At 40.3% G+C, this 20,732-nt stretch overlaps 1 protein-coding gene across 1 annotated transcript in view; it reads right to left on the bottom strand.

Moving 5' to 3' along the window:
- Window positions 1-20,592, bottom strand: part of dnah9 (dynein, axonemal, heavy chain 9) — a 366,284-nt gene extending 345,692 nt beyond the window's left edge. The window contains exons 1-8 of the mRNA XM_072914095.1: window positions 20,479-20,592; window positions 20,117-20,394; window positions 19,500-19,630; window positions 19,289-19,415; window positions 14,904-15,056; window positions 14,410-14,535; window positions 12,003-12,242; window positions 11,303-11,463 (exon numbers count right to left, since the gene is read on the bottom strand). Of these exons, the coding sequence (XP_072770196.1) occupies window positions 11,303-11,463; window positions 12,003-12,242; window positions 14,410-14,535; window positions 14,904-15,056; window positions 19,289-19,415; window positions 19,500-19,630; window positions 20,117-20,394; window positions 20,479-20,524 (1,262 nt within the window). The 5' untranslated portion in view covers window positions 20,525-20,592. The remainder of the gene's footprint in view (window positions 1-11,302; window positions 11,464-12,002; window positions 12,243-14,409; window positions 14,536-14,903; window positions 15,057-19,288; window positions 19,416-19,499; window positions 19,631-20,116; window positions 20,395-20,478) is intronic.
- Between the last annotated feature and the right edge of the window lie 140 nt (window positions 20,593-20,732).

The raw sequence follows: 20,732 nt of genomic DNA, 5'->3' as shown, positions 1-20,732 counted from the left end.
GACAACTATTTAATAATACCACCTTAAGAGTGGTATTATTGTGGTATTATAAGGGGTAGATGAGATCCGCCCGGAGTTCCTTAAGGCTCTGGATGCTGTGGGGCTGTCTTGGTTGACAAGACTCTGCAGCATCGCGTAGACATCGGGGGCGGTACCACTGGATTGGCAGACCGGGGTGGTGGTTCCTCTCTTTAAGAAGGGGAACCGGAGGGTGTGTTCTAACTAGCGTGGGATCACACTCCTCAGCCTTCCCGGTAAGGTCTATTCAGGTGTACTGGAGAGGAGGCTACGCCGGATAGTCGAACCTCGGATTCAGGAGGAACAGTGTGGTTTTCGTCCTGGTCGTGGAACTGTGGACCAGCTCTATTCTCTCGGCAGGGTCCTTGAGGGTGCATGGGAGTTTGCCCAACCAGTCTACATGTGTTTTGTGGACTTGGAGAAGGCATTCGACCGTGTCCCTCGGGAAGTCCTGTGGGGAGTGCTCAGAGAGTACGGGGTATCGGACTGTCTGATTGTGGCAGTCCGCTCCCTGTATGATCAGTGCCAGAGCTTGGTCCGCATTGCCGGTAGTAAGTCGGACACGTTTCCAGTGAGGGTTGGACTCCGCCAAGGCTGCCCTTTGTCACCGATTCTGTTCATAACTTTTATGGACAGAATTTCTAGGCGCAGTCAAGGCGTTGAGGGGATCTGGTTTGGTGGCTGCAGGATTAGGTCTCTGCTTTTTGCAGATGATGTGGTCCTGATGGCTTCATCTGGCCAGGATCTTCAGCTCTCACTGGATCGGTTCGCAGCTGAGTGTGAAGCGACTGGGATGAGAATCAGCACCTCCAAGTCCGAGTCTATGGTTCTCGCCCGGAAAAGGGTGGAGTGCCATCTCCGGGTTGGGGAGGAGATCTTGCCCTAAGTGGAGGAGTTCAAGTACCTCGGAGTCTTGTTCACGAGTGAGGGAAGAGTGGATCGTGAGATCGACAGGCGGATCGGTGCGGCGTCTTCAGTAATGCGGACGCTGTATCGATCCGTTGTGGTGAAGAAGGAGCTGAGCCGGAAGGCAAAGCTCTCAATTTACCGGTCGATCTACGTTCCCATCCTCACCTATGGTCATGAGCTTTGGGTTATGACCGAAAGGACAAGATCACGGGTACAAGCGGCTGAAATTAGTTTCCTCCGCCGGGTGGCGGGGCTCTCCCTTAGAGATAGGGTGAGAAGCTCTGCCATCCGGGAGGAGCTCAAAGTAAAGCCGCTGCTCCTCCACATCGAGAGGAGCCAGATGAGGTGGTTCGGGCATCTGGTCAGGATGCCACCCGAACGCCTCCCTAGGGAGTTGTTTAGGGCACGTCCGACCGGTAGGAGGCCGCGGGGAAGACCCAGGACACGTTGGGAAGACTATGTCTCCCGGCTGGCCTGGGAACGCCTCGGGGTCCCACAGGAAGAGCTGGACGAAGTGGCTGGGGAGAGGGAAGTCTGGGCTTCCCTGCTTAGGCTGCTGCCCCCGCGACCCGACCTCGGATAAGCGGAAGAAGATGGATGGATGGACCTTAAGAGTGTTACTAAAACAGCCTTCTTTTATCTCTGTAATATTGCCAAAATTTGTCCCATTTTGTCCACCACCGACACTGAGATCATTCATGCGTTCGTTATGTCTTGTTTTGATTACTGTAACGTATTATTTTCGGGTCTCCCTATGTTTAGCATTAAAAGATTACAGTTGGTACAAAATGCGGCTGCTAGTCTTTTGACAAGGACAAGAAAGTTTTATCATATTACACCTATACTGGCTCACCTGCACTGGCTTCCTGTGCACTTAAGATGCAACCTTTTTTACTTACATATAAATTAGTAAACGATCGAGCTCCATCCTATCTTGCTGATTGTATTGTCCCATATGTCCCAGCCAGAAATCTGCATTCTAAGGACTCCAGCTTATTAGTGATTCCAGAGCCCAAAAACATCTGCGGTCCCTTCCAAGGTTTCTCATTGTTCACATTGGGTTGAGTTTTTTCTTGCCCTGATGTGGGATCAAAGCCGAGGATGTTGTTGTGGTTTGTCTAGCCCTTTGAGGCATTTGTGATTAAGGGCTATTTATAAACATTGATTGATTGATTGATGGATATTTTGGTTAACTGTTTTAAATATTTACTGTTCAAATCAAATCAAATCAAATAAACTTTATTTATAAAGCACATTTAAAATTTACCACAGGGGTAGCCAAAGTGCTGTACAATGGACAGGTTAAAAGATAAAACGAGTACCGAGCAAACACAACACAACACAAACAGAACACGATAAAAATGTTAATACAAACTACACCGTGAATTATTTAGAATTGCTGGTTTACATGTCAAAGACGTTTACATTGTTGTTTATGCATGTTTAATTCAGACATCACAAAATAAAGTATGAATAACGATCTTGTTTGTGGATGATTTGAATAAATGAGATTGAGGCTGAGACGTTTCATGTGATCTACCGTTATTTACCATTCTTGTTTATTAACTAGATGACTAAAAACACATACACATATTATTTTGACTTTGCAATAATTCCAATGTGTATACAAAAAGTTTTAGTGGCAAAGTACAGCTGTTTATAAGTTTCTCTCCACCGAGATGTGCTCGTGTCATGTTCCGTATTTAAAATGTATTCTTTAAGAACATTCTGACACTTATTAAACAGGTAGGTTTTTAATTATCTTATTTGAAATTCTCAATCTTTAATTTGTATGTATATTGGCGTAAACAGTCTCGCTGACCTCCTGGCTTGTTCTTCTTCGCCTGTGAATAATGTAGTCAAGAGAGGCGGGTTGGTCACCCATGAAGATTGCCGCACAAATAACTCACTACATGCCAAGGAGAGCTGGTTTCCAATCGCATAGTCTATGTGTGTTAATCCAATCTATAAAGAGCCAAACAAAATCAGATTAAGGTGCTTACTGTATATGTGTTGTCGAAATCTTATTTCAAAGCCAAATTATTTGAGAAATCAGACTAGCTGTGTACATGGAAATGTACTGACTCAGTGTTGCTACATAGTGCTGAGAATTGGAGAACAACAATAACTAAACCTTTATCAACTCCTTCTGCAATGCTGATGATCCATTGGCCTCAAACAATGAGTAACGAGAAACCGTGGCAATGCACAAACCAAGAACCGGCTGATAAAACTATTCTACAGAAATACTGAAGTTGGATTGGACACAGGGCAGCACAGTGGAAGAGGGGTTAGTGCATCTGCCTCACAATACGAAGGTCCTGAGTAGTCTTGGGTTCAATCCCAGGCTCGGGATCTTTCTGTGTGGAGTTTGCATGTCCTCCCTGTGACTGCGTGGGTTCCCTCCGGGTACTCCGGCTTCCTCCCACCTCCAAAGACATGCACCTCGGGATAAGTTGATTGGCCCTAGTGTGTGAAAGTGAGTGTGAATGTTGTCTGTCTATCTGTGTTGGCCCTGCGATGAGGTGGCAACTTGTCCAGGGTGTTCCCCGCCTTCCGCCCGATTGTAGCTGAGATAGGCTCCAGTGCCCCCGCGACCCCGAAGGGAATAAGCGGTAGAAAATGGATGGATGGATGGATTGATTGGACAAAACCATTGCAAGCCACAAGGAACAAGGAAGAGAGGATGCCTAGAAAACTCCTGGCGCTGTGACCTCATGACAAGAATGAGAAACACTTTTGACCATCTATGTAGAATGCTCAGGACTGTGATAGCTAGAGGACCCTTAACAATCTAAGCCCCAGGAGGCGTAACAGGCATTTATTATGAAGATGAAATGACAATAGCATTACACTACTATAAGGTCCATGTTTTCCGGAGTAGCTGGAGAAAACCCCCAACAGCATGTTAAATTAAAACCATGTACAGGGGTTATTTGGATAATATGTATTGATATATTATAAGAAACATGATTTTAAGCTGTTTCACAAGTTGTGAATTACATTGTCAGACAATGTAATTATTATCTTGTGGTTAATTGTGAAAATGAAAGCCAGTGGCAAACAGTGGCTCCCAACATATGGTGTTGTCTTGTCCCATGCCAGTTGAGCCAGTCCCCAAATCCTATTGTTTTTAATTTGTTCCGGCTTCAAACAGAACTCTGGTCAATTTGAATCATCTGGAGGTGCATAATCACACTCTGTCGTTTACCAAATTCATCAAACTTATCAGCAATTCCTTGGAAACATACATTTGTGAAAAAAACAAATTAGTTGCCCAGGTTCCCCAAGTGAGTTAGTCCAAAATATCCCACGTTCCCTGGACATCACTATGATCCAAGTGAAGATTACTGGAATCACTTAATTTCATGTTATCATGTACCAGCGAGAAATATAACAACAATGCCAGCACTCCGCAGTATTGTCATGCTGTTAACTGCCTAAAGAAAATGTCCCAATTTATTTAGTTAATTCCATTATTCATACAATTGGAATCAAAGGTGACATGCATTATTGTTAGTAAGTCTCAGGAGCACTTGCAATTGTTGTATTAAGATACATAAAGTATTTGGACCTGTAACTTATTTTGTGGTTGAGACCCGCCCTAGAGAACTCTAATGTATGGGTGTTGGAAACCTGGCCCTCATAGCAAACCTATGCTTTCTTCACAAAAGGCTTCTTCAACTATCACCACACCATTACAACAAATAGGGGATTTAGAGAAATTAGTATAATGTGTTTGTAAAGGGATAATACTTTTTTTGTCTGGTTTTCATTTTTTATTATAACCTTTTGGATTGTGTGATTAACATTTATATCAAGTTGATTATAATTTGGACATAAATTGGCTTCTGAAATTAAGAAGCAAATTATTCTTCCTTCATCTAATTTTTGTTTTACTATTAATGACATTATAAATCCAATGTTTGATTTTGGTGTTTTCATGCCATACTTAATAAATAATAAAACATTTTTTTAAAAGCAGGGACTTGTGGTGTAACTGTGTTAGTTAGCAGGAATTACAAAGTCAATGGTGATGATGTTGTAGAGGGGCAATGGAGCTGGTGGAGAATAACTTCTGGGTAATAGTTGGCAGGAGGCTAAAAGGTGCCCACAGTTTTGAGCATACTATGGGTGCAGAACCTCAGCACAAAATGTCCATAGTCATCGAAACCATAGAAATACAATATTGCCTCACCTTACAAGTCTAATCAGTTCTTCTTTGATGGCACTCTTAAAGGAGCCCTATTATGCAAAACCAACTTTTCTTACTCATTGGTGCCTGATGTTGTGTATTTGGGATCTGTATAAGTCCTGAACATTTGAAATCAAACCATGAAGGCAATGCTGAGATTTTTATAAAATAATCTTGCCTTCCTTCATAATTCCGCGGTCTGTAATATGCTCCTTTTGTGACATATTTTCCGTGTGTGATGTCAGCGGATTATCAGTATAATGGTAGGAAATGTACTTAGAGTGCCTTCTGCACGTCCACGATTGTAGCCTGGCATTGTGGTCAATAAGCTCTTTTCTTTGCTATCCTTTTGTTGTGGGGCAGACTGGCTCGTACATGGACATTCATCATCTGCTGTTGCCATTCCTAATACAAAGTAGCGTATAGTTCTAAATTATATATGTCGGTGGAAGCGCTATAAACCACAACAAAGATGGCGGGGAGAAGACGCAGTCGAAGTGCAGGCACATAAATAAGACAAGCCCATAAAACGGTGCATTCCGTAAAGACGGTCAGAAAGCAGCTTAACAGCAGTCTCTAAAACATAATCAACATTTTGACCAACTAACGACAATTACATGTTATGTAGACCACAAGGAAGTATTTTAAATGTAGACAAATCATAATCTCTTGAAATTAATTGAAATCAATTTAATTGGTTCTAGGAAACCCCAAAACAGAACACTTTTAACATGTAAAATCCATCCATCCATCCATTTTCTACCGCTTAGCCCTTTCAAATGCCTTTCAAAGAGAAAAAAATTACACCCCTTTGTCCACAACTGCGTGAGCAAATAATCAAACACTTTAAGAACAACATTTCTCAAAGTGCAAATGCAAGAAATTTAGGGATTTCAACATCTACGGTCCATAATATCATCAAAAGGTTCAGAGAATCTGGAGAAATCACTCCACGTAAGCGGCATGGCCGGAAACCAACATTGAATGACCGTGACATTCGATCCCTCAGACGGCACAGTATCAAAAACTGACATCAATCTCTAAAGGATATCACCACATGGGCTCAGGAACCCTTCAGAAAACCACTGTCACTAAATACAGTTGGTCGCTACATCTGTAAGTGCAAGTTAAAGCTCTACTATGCAAAGCGAAAGCCATTTATCAACAACATCCAGAAACGCCGCCGGCTTCTCTGGGCCCGAGATCATCTAAGATGGACTCATGCAAAGTGGAAAAGTGTTCTGTGGTCTGACGAGTCCACATTTCAAATTGTTTTTGGAAATATTCAACATTGTGTCATCCGGACCAAAGGGGAAGCGAACCATCCAGACTGTTATCGACGCAAAGTTCAAAAGCCAGCATCTGTGATGATATGGGGGTGCATTAGTGCCCAAGGCATGGGTAACTTACACATCTGTGAAGGCACCATTAATGCTGAAAGGTACATACAGGTTTTATAACAATATATGCTGCCATCTAAGCACCGTCTTTTTGCTGCTTATTTCAGCAAGACAATGCCAAGCCACATTCAGCACGTGTTACAACAGCGTGGGTTCGTAAAAAAAGAGTGCGGGTACTTTCCTGGCCCGACTGCAGTCCAGACCTGTCTCGACTGCAGTCCAGACCTGTCTCGACTGCAGTCCAGACCTGTCTCCCGTCAGAAATGTGTGGCGCATTATGAAGCGTAAAATACGACAGCGGAGACCCCGGACTGTTGAACGACTGAAGCTCTACATAAAACAAGAATGGGAAATAATTCCACTTTCAAAGCTTCAACAATTAGTTTCCTCAGTTCCCAATCGTTTATTGAGTGTTGTTAAAAGAAAAGGTGATGTAACACAGTCGTGAACATGCCCTTTCCTAACTACTTTGGCACGTGTTGCAGCCATGAAATTCTAAGTTAATTATTGTTTGCAAAAAAAAATAAAGTTTATGAGTTTGAACATCAAATATCTTGTCTTTGTAGTGCATTCAATTGAATATGGGTTGAAAAGGATTTGCAAATCATTGTATTCCGTTTATATTTACATCTAACACAATTTCCCAACTCATATGGAAACGGGGTTTGTACATGAATACAACATGTTATTCCAAACGGTTTTTTTTGTCATTAAAACTCTATTATTATATGTTTGTCATCTTGACTTCTGATTCCAAAGCAAGTTTTCCATCAGTTTGTTGGTAAACAATGATGATAATCAAATGAAGGGGTAAGTGTGTAATAATCAGTCCCTCCAGGTTTTTGTGGGCTTTTTTTAAGATTGGCGTGGCCTAAAATGCCTGGTTTTGTTGCAACATTTTCAGAAAGTTGCCCCACTGATGCAGGGTGACATTTGATTGATTGGTTGTGTTGCGTTTGAGTGCTGCTGGGACAAATTCCATTGACGACAATGTCGATGATTGGCCAAAATGTGCGGCAAAATTGTAAGGATTGAACAAAGTTGCATAACCATGCATAATTTGCCGGGTTTGGCTTAATTTGCGTGAATTGGTATGATAGCAACATCGCAAAGTCCTGGAGGAACTACATTATGAAAGGGCCATCTGTGGGCTTACATGACTGTAATGTGGCCCAGGACAACAATGAGCTTGCCACCCCTGCAATAGAATGTACTACTAAAAGCTACGGTAGATTTATGAAGTAATGTAATAATAATTTACAGCATTTACCTTGGAGAGTGGGCTTCCGTGGTGTCTGTTTTTAGTCTCAAGAGGCAAAGCAAACGGGTACAGATGTAGTTTGGTCCCAGCTGTCATAATAATGATAATCACAATAAAATGCTATTCTATACTATTTTAACAGAACTAAACTGATTGTAGTCCCTTTTATTGTCCATATTTGTTTTTGTGTAATCTATTATTTTATTTATGGTATTTTATTCTGGCTTGTCCCAAATCTTATCTGATTGTGATGTTATATTGTATATATATTTACTTAGAGTACATTTACAATTTTCCAATCTTACCAATGTTTGCAATGCTTGTTATGTGGTAGGTCTTTGTATCGCATGTCTAAGATTTTACTTGTTCCTGCATATTTAATGAATGTCCTAATCTTACTGGCAAAATAACCTAACCTAACCTAACCACCATCAGCAGCAGTTTTTCCATGTTTTCAGGGATTAAAGTCTGCTGTTTAGATAATATTTTAACATTCTTAGTTGGTGTTAAAGGGGAACATTATCACCAGACCTATGTAAGCGTCAATATATACCTTGATGTTGCAGAAAAAAGACCATATATTTTTTTAACCGATTTCCTCACTCTAAATGGGTGAATTTTGGCGAATTAAACGCCTTTCTAATATTCGCTCTCGGAGCGATGACGTCACAACGTGGCGTCACATCGGGAAGTAATCCGCCATTTTCTCAAACACCGAGTCAAATCAGCTCTGTTATTTTCCGTTTTTTTGACTGTTTTCCGTACCTTGGAGACATCATGCATTGTCGGTGTATTGTCGGAGGGTGTAACAACACGAACAGGGAGGGATTCAAGTTGCACCAGTGGCCCAAAGATGCGAAAGTGGCAAGAAATTGGACGTTTGTTCCGCACACTTTACCGACGAAAGCTATGCTACGACAGAGATGGCAAGAATGTGTGGATATCCTGCGACACTCAAAGCAGATGCATTTCCAACGATAAAGTCAAAGAAATCTGCCGCCAGACCCCCATTGAATCTGCCGGAGTGTGTGAGCAATTCAGGGACAAAGGACCTCGGTAGCACGGCAAGCAATGGCGGCAGTTTGTTCCCGCAGACGAGCGAGCTAAACCCCCTATCGACCCTAGCTTCCCTGGCCTGCTGACATCAACTCCAAAACTGGACAGATCAGCTTTCAGGAAAAGAGCGCAGATGAGGGTATGTCTACAGAATATATTAATTGATGAAAATTGGGCTGTCTGCACTCTCAAAGTGCATGTTGTTGCCAAATGTATTTCATATGCTGTAAATCTAGTTCATAGTTGTTAGTTTCCTTTAATGCCAAACAAACACATACCAATCGTTGGTTAGAAAGCGATCGCCAAATTCGTCCTCGCTTTCTCCCGTGTCGCTGGCTGTTGTGTCGGTTTCGCTTGCATACAGTTCAAACCGATATGGCTCAATAGCTTCAGTTTCTTCTTCAATTTTGTTTTCGCTACCTGCCTCCACACTACAACCATCCGTTTCAATACATTCATAATCTGTTGAATTGCTTAAGCCGCTGAAATCCGAGTCTGAATCCGAGCTAATGTCGCTATAGCTTGCTGTTCTTTCCGCCATGTATGTTTGTGTTGGCTTCACTATGTGACGTCACAGGAAAATGGACGGGTGTTTATAACGATGGTTAAAAGCAGGCACTTTGAAGCTTTTTTTAGACATATTGCCTGATGGGTAAAATTTTGAAAAAAACTTCGAAAAATATAATAAGCCACTGGGAACTGATTTTTAATGGTTTTAACCATTCTGAAATTGTGATAATGTTCCCCTTTAAACTTACTCTGCTTCAGTATGGTGTGTACTACCAGTGATACGCTCAAATTGCTTCACTAAGTTGCTGACACACACGGTCATGTTTTTTATACATTCTTTTTTTAACCCAATGAATATCATTCATTTCTTCTCAGCATTGTCCTTCACACTCACCATGGTGAGAACAAAGTTATGTCCATCTCTAGCTATAAGCTAATTCTAGCGAGTAAGACCAATGTTTTGTAGCGATCTTATGGGGTTCACTGTGGCAATTCCAACACCAAATAATGGCAAGGATGTTTGTAACTAAAATGTTTATTGTATTTGTTAAAGCATAACAATTAGTTGAAAGACTCTTTTAAATTGGGGTAATCTTAAACTTGATGTTACATATGACACACCCTTTTGAGCTGTGTGCACAGAAGATGGCTTTAAGAATACTCTCTATTGGCTGTTTCAAGCAAAGTGCTGCAGCCACTTAAGGACTGGGCACATATCTGTGTCGGAAATTGTGGCGTGGAAAACATTTAATTCATACATTGGCCTAATTTTGATTTGTGACAAGCTGTAGAAAAAAATCTACATCGGTTGTCACTTAAGCACAGACCTTGCAGACATCTGTTTTGAGTACTCATGGACCTAAAACACGTTTTGTAATAAAGATACGATACAAACACAGTTTACCTCACGCAGTGTATTGTATGGACCTTGCAGTTATTTGTAATGTTGAAGTCCATGAACTCCGTTTGAGTGGCCTTAAACCCCTATGGTGTGTGTGTAAGTAAGCGGGAGAAGACATCTGCTTGTTGTGAGGGCAGTAGGTTTACACGACACGAAAGACTCCACAACGCTTAGAATTATTTGTTTGGGCCCTCTTTTCTGCCGAATAACGTCTTTTAAGTAACTTCACTTTGCTAAATTAATACATGACCCCTACATGTCTTACAGTCTAATCGCCACAGTTGTGTATTCATGATGAATTTCTGCAAATGTTGTGAGTAAGTTACACACCAAAAGTACTGCTGGTGGAATAACAATGAGGTGTGTTTTGGAATATTACATACTGCACTCAAACACAGCTAACGTTGAGCGAGATAAGTGTCTTTGTTTTTTAAACATCTGTTTAAGTAAGGCTGTGCTCAGATACCAATAATGTGGATTACTAGATGTCACCCAGGCAAAATAGTTCATTAGGTAAAATGAGTGTATGACGACCTAGACAAAAAGCGAGACATATTTTTGGCAATCATTTTTGCTGAAAACTAAATCCTACCAAAACCCAAGTGCACGCAAACCACTTCAGTGGTATGATTGACTTGGGGTTGAATGTTCGGGTCGTAATATGTGCTCCTATGTGTTTATTGTTGCTCAAGGTTTTTGCTGGTCTCAAACTGATGCCCCCCCCCCAATTGGACCTTTTTTTTTTCTTTCTCCCCCCTTCCGCCATATTTACTTTTCTTTTCCACCTCTTTACGGAGCGCCGCTAGGTGGCGACCCATCAGTCTTCCTGTTCTGTCTACTACCCCTGTACAACCTGTTTTCTGTATGTCTGTTCTTGGACTGAAAACTCATTTGTTGTACTTTTTAAGTGAAATGACAATAGAGCTCTGTTCTATTCTGTTCCATTTAAAACACCCACCCCTAGAATATGTAGCAAAAGTTGAGTGTCCAGTCAATTGCAACACAAGGAACAATCGGTCTGGTTAAAAAACCCTGACACAAATATTTTGTACCTGTCTGTTAGAGGTGTGATGACCAATCTAGGCGTGTTACCCAGGTACTCATAGGAGTAGAGGAACTTTGCATCGCAGATTTTTGCAAAACAGTGCTTTTCATTTTCATTCCAATGGTGCCTCAGCTGGGAAAGCCACACGAATGCCTGAGAATTCTCCACCTGAGAACCGAGTGAAAAGAAAGTGTCAAGGGTTGATAAAGCCCCAAATAATCTATGCTTTCTTCACTCTAATTATGTTAATTACATACATTGGGTGACTATCTTGGGTGTATTATTCACTGGTAATAGCTTCCCTAAGGATACATTAGTGCCAGTATAAGACTGTGCACCGTATGGACAAAGGCTTTGGAACACGTGGGAAGAAAATACTCTTTTGAAATATATTAGGGAGTGATTGTGCACGTGTAATGGTTTCCATACAGTGTTTCCTCTATCATTATATTTAAAGGATTGACAGCCTTAATTTTGATTATTTACTTTGGGGAAAATAGTACAAAAATGTATACAATAAACAACAAGCAACTTATGGATTGTGACTGATCTCAGAATTTCCACTGTACCATATTTTTGTTCAGTAAAATTAGTATTCAGGGAAACTACAATGAACCCAGACCGGTTAGTTAATATACAAGATATCCTCAAACATTTGTCCACACGGTATTCAACCTAGGTTTTTAGATTTCCCTCAACCACTTCACCTTCTGAGCAATCATCTTGGCAACCACGTCTCTGGCGTGGACATCGATAGTGCAGATTGTCATAACCTTCTGCCGATCTCCAGGTGAAAGCTGGCCAATTAGCATTGAAATAAGGGTGTTGAGATGAGACACCTGCTTCTTATAATACTCCTTTAGAGCGCCGTCATAGCCTTCCTCTAGACGGGCAAAAGCCATGCCCACATCTGATGTCCACCAGATCTGAGTGCAGGTCAAAGCCACCTAGAAGCAGACATCACATGTTTTGTTGGGGAAAAAAACGGTTACTTAAATAAAACCTTGGTTTTAAAATATAATGGATTCTCTTTTTAAACTTTATGAATACTTGGACCTTAGACTCCCAGTGATTCAATTTGAAACTCAGCAACAAACATAGATCAGGCCATATGCATTATAAAAGTATTTTATTTTTGTATTTATCTTTTAGATTAGAGTAATTGCTCCCACCCATGTGTACTATTGATTATCCTTTTGGAGGTTGAGCTTCAATAAGAACAGTTTATGCATTCGATGCTACATTGAATTACAATTTACTTTAGGCAACCAATCACTCTGAGCAGAACTTAAGTCCTGGTAAGACAAACAAAATCTTCTTGAATCAGAGTCTCACTTTATCAATTGTAGTGGGTCATGATGATGAAAAAGCTTTAAGGTGCATTTGTTTATCGTCATACTCAAACTAAACAAACCTGAGCCGATACATATCAGGGTTAAAAAATGGCGTTAGTTTTCTGATTTAAATGTTGATTCAGTGCACTCCTGAATTAAACATGAGCCAAATAAAAGGGCAGGAGTGTTATTGTTATTAAAGACACTAATGTAATGTGGAATAAAATCTCTGCCGTCTAATTTCTGATTTTAGTGGGGTCAGATATTTAATTCAAAAAGCATTTCAATTTTGCAGTATTATATACAGTATAATAGAAATAGTGATAAGATAGAAATTTAGCCTGGACATTACTAACAGGGTACATATTAGACAATTGTCACATTTTGTTTTTCCTTCCTGTCTTATAGTTGTTCCCCCCAGATTCCTTTTTTAATTTTGTCTGCAGATTCCCTTCACTCGTGGTGCGAGGCTGAGCACCGAGGCACACTTGCACCCACTTTCCAACTAGTGTTATTATTTTTCAAAATACCGGTATTTAAAAAAACAAAAATAAAAAATATTATTGCACTAGTTTTGCTTTTGCTTTATATCAGGGGTGTCTACATTTTTGCCGGAGAGGACCACATTTTGAAAAATGAAAGGATACTGGTGGCTCCTGTGGTATCCTTGTGTACACCAACTTCAAAAAATGCTAAGATCAATAAACTGAGGTCAATATATCCCAACCTATCTGAATAAAATATCCACATGCTTTGTGTTATTTGTTAAAATGGAAATAAGCTTAATATCTAATAATACATATCTAATTAATAATCAATTAATGGCTTTTTTACAATATGCAAGGGCAATTAAAAATTAGCTGCTTAGCCAAAAAATGCTCCTGAACCGAACGTACAACACCTCTGCTTCATGGTGATACATTTGGTGTCCATTTGAACAATTTACAGGATTCCAGGGACAAATGAAAATGCCACAGTTTGACCTCAAAGCCCTTACTATTTGTTTGACGGCAAGTCATTTCCGTCCCTTAATGGTGAAGTTTACAAATCATCTTCTCTTCTCTGTATCTTTTGCGGAGGATCATTTGAGTTAATGAAATGACATGTCTTTTTTTATTAAATTTGTTTGTAGTCTTCCGAATGCTTTTAATTCGGCTCCCTCTGCATGTGTGCACGTGTTGAGGTTGGTAATTGTCCACCCGACACCCGTTATACACCAACCCAAAGGCTGTAAACCTAGTGGAAGTACTGATCCATCCATGTAGAGAAACAATTTAATCACAATTAGCTACGCTGCATGTGTGCGTGTGTTTGTTTTATTATTCGTCATCAATGATTGGAAATTTTTATTAAACGATATTTGATTCTCAGATTAAATATACACAAGAATGAATCACTTCCTGGCAGTGGAAAATTTCTCTTTGTACTGTAAGGCAGTACAAATTGGATCTCACTTCTCAAAGTACCATCTCAGAAAGACCAACATTAAAATACAATAGCATAGTAGGCCTAAGTATTCATAAAAACAAGGCAGAGTTTTTATTTAACAAGTATATTTACATTTTTTGCTACTGTAACATTACACACATTTTGAATAGTAACTGTGTTTGAATATAGGAAAATAAAACAATGTATCTTAATCAAATGATCATTTGGTGTACCACTAGATGGAGCCTGCGTACCACTAGTGGTACATATACCACAGTTTGAGAATCCCAGCATTAGATTATGCAAGTGTACCTAATATTGTGAAAGTACCGTACACGCCGAGTCAATTTACCTGAGCTGGATAATCGAACAACCACTGTTCTCTGGGTTTTTCCTCATAGGTGGTAACTGCCTCTGTCATCTCATGACGAACAGTGGAGCGCATGGTGTCTAATACCCGGTTCAACCAAACCTCCACCTTGCACAACAGATAACACACACACATGCACACAGAAAAGTGATGCAAAAAATTACCCAAAAAAAGCAGCTATAACAATAGGCTCTTTTAACAAGGGACAAAAGGAGGTCATCAACAAGCTTTAGCATTAAAGCGGGAACATCTGTGGTATGTAATGAAAAATGTATTGATTAAAGAATTTTGATCAAAGCAAGTTTGACCTGATTAACCTAATTTCTGTCTGTTTTCAGTTGAATTGATAAGTATTTTACTAGGCATTTCCCAGTTAGAATGATAAAAAGCACAAAGAAGTATAGGGCCTATTTTAGCACATTTAAAGTTATGGGTTTGCCATAGTATGACTTGAAAACAACATCAGAGTATTGTACCTGTCCAGAACAGTCGCAGGGCTGATTAAATGTGACATACTCTTGTTCTTTGCTGTACATGCCCACACCAATCTTAGGAGGATTCCCCTGCCCAACTGCTTCCAACCGCAGTTGACTTATGTTGTCGAACAGCTTTGACAGATGCTTCTGAACCTAAGAAAACACGTACACGTTAAGCTCAGGCTCAAGGTACAGACAGCTCTCAATCTCAATCCCATAGCAATGTTTTATTACTGCTCTGTCTAATTTGTTAATAGGAAGGCGTTTTCTACATGCTTTCTGGAGAGATTTTGTGGTAAATTGTGTTTAACAGAGATTGCATGGTAGAATTGCCTCATAATGGACAGAGCCATCTGCAAAACCATAAGCAACATCGCCTCCATGTGGATGCTAAAAGTACTACAACAGACAACAGCTGAATGCTGAGGAAAAAACTGCAAGGCTAAGAGATTCAGCCAAAGGAAAACACCCATAGATGAGCCATGCAAAGGTTTAATGAGTATTCATTTGACAAGGGAATAATTATTCTAGCCCTAATTTGCAGTGTGCCTAATAGGATGCCCCTCTTAAGTTGATAAATTGGTAACATATATTAGTATGTGATATATTAGAAAACCCCATCTCTGAACGATGCGGCGTCAGTTAAGAATAAGAACATCAGTTGTGTATGAATGTGCTGTATTTCAGTGTTTCAAAAGTTAGGGCTGTAATGTCTTTTTTGTGACAACAACATCCCAAAGTTACTATTATGAGCTGGGCTTCTTTGATGAGGAAAGGGAAGTGTCTATTTGAGAAAGGCATTTATTTTTCTTCGGTAGGTAGGTTTTAGAAGGATATGTCATGCTTTTATTGTTTAAGTTCCTGCTTACACCTGTGTTTGCTTTATGCTTTGTTTTGCATAAAGGTTTGTTTAGTGAGTGGGGGCAAATCAATGAGGCACAATTACCGTATTTTTCGGACTATAAGTAGCTCCGGAGTATAAGTCGCACCGGCTGAAAATGCATAATAAAGAAGGAAAAAAACATATATAAGTCGCACTGGAGTATAAGTCGCATTTTTGGGGGAAATGTATTTGATAAAACCCAACACCAAGAATAGACATTTGAAAGGCAATTTAAAATAAATAAAGAATAGTGAACAACAGGCTGAATAAGTGTACGTTATATGAGGCATAAATAACCAACTGAGAACGTGCCTGGTATGTTAACGTAACATATTATGGTAAGAGTCATTCAAATAACTATAACATATAGAACATGCTATACGTTTACCAAACAATCTGTCACTCCTAATCGCTAAATCCCATGAAATCTTATACGTCTAGTCTCTTACGTGAATGAGCTAAATAATATTATTTGATATTTTACGGTAATGTGTTAATAATTTCACACATAAGTCGCTCCTGAGTATATGTCGCACCCCCGGCCAAACTATGAAAAAAACTGTGACTTAATAGTCCGAAAAATACGGTAGTTTCATTCATTAGCCCACCGTCCACACCAGGAAAACGCCTGGTTATTCTACAGCATTGTCTCTGTATTTCAAGATCTATATTCTGTGCCACTTCTGCCATGTTCCATTTTTGCTTGCTACTGTCTTAATGTAAAGCCTTGATTCCAGTCTTGTATTTTCAGTTTTTTTTCTCTTTTTGCAATGGGTAAGTTTCAGTTGTTACTTCGGTCTATTCTTCCATGTCTTCCTGCCTTGTTGCTCTGTAAAAATGTTGTATTGCTTCCCGGCCTTATGCTGTAGTATATGCTTATAGTTTTGGAAATGTTTCTAATAAACTGTGTATAATTGTCACGACTGTCGTGTCTTCTTTGGAGTCCAAAACCTCGCCAGCCTATCACAAAGACCTTTTGGAAATACAAACCCTGTTTCCATATGAGTTGGGAAATTGTGTTAGATGTAAATATAAACGGAATACAATGATTTGCAAATCCTTTTCAACCCATATTCAGTTGAATGCACTACAAAGACAACATATTTGATGTTCAAACTCATAAACTTTATTTTTTTTTTGCAAATAATAATTAACTTTGAATTTCATGGCTGCAACATGTGCCAAAGTAGTTGGGAAAGGGCATGTTCACCACTGTGTTACATGGCCTTTTACTTTTAACAATACTCAGTAAACGTTTGGGAACTGAGGAGACACATTTTTTAAGCTTCTCAGGTGGAATTCTTTACCATTCTTGCTTGATGTACAGCTTAAGTTGTTCAACAGTCCGGGGGTCTCCGTTGTGGTATTTTAGGCTTCATAATGCACCAGACATTTTCAATGGGAGACAGGTCTGGACTACAGGCAGGCCAGTCTAGTACCCGCACTCTTTTACTATGAAGCCGCGTTGATGTAACACGTGGCTTGGCATTGTTTTGCTGAAATAAGCAGGGGCGTCCATGGTAACGTTGCTTGGAGCAACAAAACCTGTATGTACCTTTCAGCATTAATGGCGCCTTCACAGATGTGTAAGTTACCCATGTCTTGGGCACTAATACACCCCCATACCATCACAGATGCTGGCTTTTCCACTTTGCGCCTATAACAATCCGGATGGTTCTTTTCCTCTTTGGTCCGGAGGACACGACGTCCACAGTTTCCAAAAACAATTTGAAATGTGGACTCGTCAGACCACAGAACACTTTTCCACGTTGTATCAGTTCATCTTAGATGAGCTCAGGCCCAGCGAAGCCGACGGCGTTTCTGGGTGTTGTTGATAAACGGTTTTCGCCTTGCATAGGAGAGTTTTAACTTGCACTTACAGATGTAGCGACCAACTGTAGTTACTGACAGTGGTGTTCTGAAGTGTTCCTGAGCCCATGTGGTGATATCCTTTACACACTGATGTCGCTTGTTGATGCAGTACAGCCTGAGGGATCGAAGGTCACGGGCTTAGCTGCTTACGTGCAGTGATTTCTCCAGATTCTCTGAACCCTTTGATGATATTACGGACCATAGATGGGGAAATCCCTAAATTCCTTGCAATAGCTGGTTGAGAAAGGTTTTTCTTAAACTGTTCAACAATTTGCTCACGCATTTGTTGACAAAGTGGTGACCCTCGCCCCATCCATGTTTGTGAATGACTGAACATTTCATTGAAACTACTTTTATACCCAATCATGGCACCCACCTGTTCCTAATTTGCCTGTTCACCTGTGGGATGTTCCAAATAAGTGTTTGATGAGCATTCCTCAACTTTATCTGTATTTATTGCCACCTTTCCCAACTTCTTTGTCACGTGTTGCTGGCATCAAATTCTAAAGTTTATGATTATTTGCAAAACAAAAAATGTTTATCAGTTTGAACATCAAATATATTGTCTTTGTAGCATATTCAACTGAATATGGGTTGAAAATGATTTGCAAATCATTGTATTCCATTTATATTTACATCTAACACAATTTCCCAACTCATATGGAAATGGGGTTTGTATATGTAAAATCGACCCCGGTAGAAAAGCGGTAGAAAATGGATGGATGGATGGTGGTTTGCTTTATAATATCCACCTATCCATTTTCTACCACTTGTCCTTTTTGCATTCTTGTAATGCTCACAAGAAATGATTGTTTTTGTCAGTCTACAACCGACATCAAAATGTTTTCTTAGGAAATGATGAGGCCGCAAATAAATTTTAACATAATTTAAATGACTCCCAAAACTATTAACCTGACTCTCGCCAGATCTTTGTAGTTCGCTGTGCTCCACACAAGGATCTGGGACTTCTCAATAGGAGATGTATTTCAGAAGGCGGGGCCTTGTAAAAAAAATAATTGTATGTGATTGGATAAACCACTTGTCCGTTCTCTTGAATGACGTGCTACTTCAACCACTCACATCGAAATCAACCTGTGACGCTGATGAGAGCGACGCTGGGAAATCCAAAACAGAACAGCCAACATATTGGATAACGACAGAGCAAAAATAATTAATTAATTAATTTAAAGAATTAATATTCGATAGATTCGACAAAACAATTGCAATAGCAGAATCAATGTCAGCACACGACTCCTCGCTGCTTGCCGCCATTGTTGTTTGAATCAAACAGTCGCTTCGGCGCTACGTCACATCTATGAAATCCCGCCCAGCGATCCTGATTAGTTCATTGCCCTCGATCCCAGACCCTTGTGTGGAGCTCAGCAAACTACAAGGATCTGGTGAGAGTCAGGTTCCAAAACTATTGGCCAAGACTGTAAATCTATTCTCTGCTTTTTTTAGCAGTGATTCATGTGATTGGCTAACAGGAGATCAGTTTGATTTCATGTCATTCTTTTCCAATAATTTCAGAAACTCTAATGTATAACTCAGCTATTTTTTGATATTTGCAACAGATGGAACCACATAAACAAATAATTGCTGCACTTCAGGCAAAAAATAATGAAGCCACCTGGTGTGGGTTGGTCCCATTAGACAGGATATCTAAGAGATCGGCTGAAGAGATGAAGTAAAATCGAGGGAAGGCCAGTCGCTTGGTATCCAGATACTCTGCTAGGGCCTTTTCACACATGGACAGCCTGCAGAAGCAAACATAATGCACACATAGAGTCAGCATGATTGCACATTGATGTGAAGACCATGTACCAAAATACTATTTTCACCTGCACTGGATGTCCTCAAGTTTGTTGAACAGACCAGGTCTACTGGTGGCCTCCACTACGTTGGGCGTTTGATGCATAGCGTTAGCCAGCTCTTTGAAATCGGCATCAATACCTTCGAAGCGCTTGGAGTCCTGCACACCAATTCACAAGACATGAAATTTAGGTTCCCGCATGAGAGAGGTATAATTACAGGTATAATAATACACATCTGACATGGGAGCAATTAAAATGTACTCTAATCACAGCTACAAAATTAGCAGTGAGAGCCAGCTAAGATTTTTAAATAAAAGTCATCATATTACAAAGGCAATGACATACACTCCTATACTAAATGGGTTTCCCTACCATTATATTAGATCAGATAGTAAGTTAATTAAATTCAATAAAAAACATATTTTTTGACTATTTTGAATTGTCAGGAGTCTTTGTAGTGCTTTCTCCTGTCAAAGTTTTTAAAAATAAAACTCTGGAGTAACAATTGTATGTTGCAAATGTATGTGTGCATGTGTTCGATCAGTGCTTGGATTATTAACCCCCTCCAACCCCTGATGTTAACAAATATGTGATTAGCAGTGTTTGAATCATCCAAAGAATGTGTGTAAGGATTTATTCGTCACCTCAGGCAGTTGTGAGCGTATGTCCTCTGAGCCAATGAAGATGCTCTCCAGGTGGATCCAAGTTCGTTGCACCTCAAACCAAATGGAGATGACTGAATCGGCCACAGACAGTTTGCGCTGCCAAGTCGCCACTTCATCCAGGAAGTGAGGGATGTGCTTAGAAGACATGAGGTTCTGTAGCTGCACTTGGTTGTCTTCCAGTATCTCGATGAGCTCATCGTCTGAGCGTAGCAGAGGGACCTGAGTGCCAAGGTGAGGCTCGTACTGGAATTGCATGCCTGCGTGGGGTTGGTGTGCTCAGTCAATAGAATTCACTCTCGAGACAGTATGGCGAAAAACTGTGTTGGAAGTTTTGGCTTGACCTGTCCATGTGGAGTTGAGCTCTGAGAGGACTTTCTCCATTCCCATCTCTTTGACAGCTTTGTCCACGATCCCTCGCACCTCCTCTTCAAAACAATGCAGGTTCAGTTCAAGCAGGACAGCCAGAGTTGTTTCCTGATCACATATTTCATAATTTCAAAAGTTGTTCAGACACAGACTAAAACATGCAGGTGAAAAACACTGCGGTCAAACCACCATCATCACTGATGTCACATGAGATGTCAGCAAATCACAC

The sequence above is a fragment of the Nerophis lumbriciformis genome, linkage group LG11 (genome assembly GCF_033978685.3).
Source record: "Nerophis lumbriciformis linkage group LG11, RoL_Nlum_v2.1, whole genome shotgun sequence".
NCBI lineage: Eukaryota > Metazoa > Chordata > Actinopteri > Syngnathiformes > Syngnathidae > Nerophis > Nerophis lumbriciformis.
Note: the sequence above shows the minus strand (reverse complement) of the source record. Positions and strands in the feature narration are given on the sequence as shown.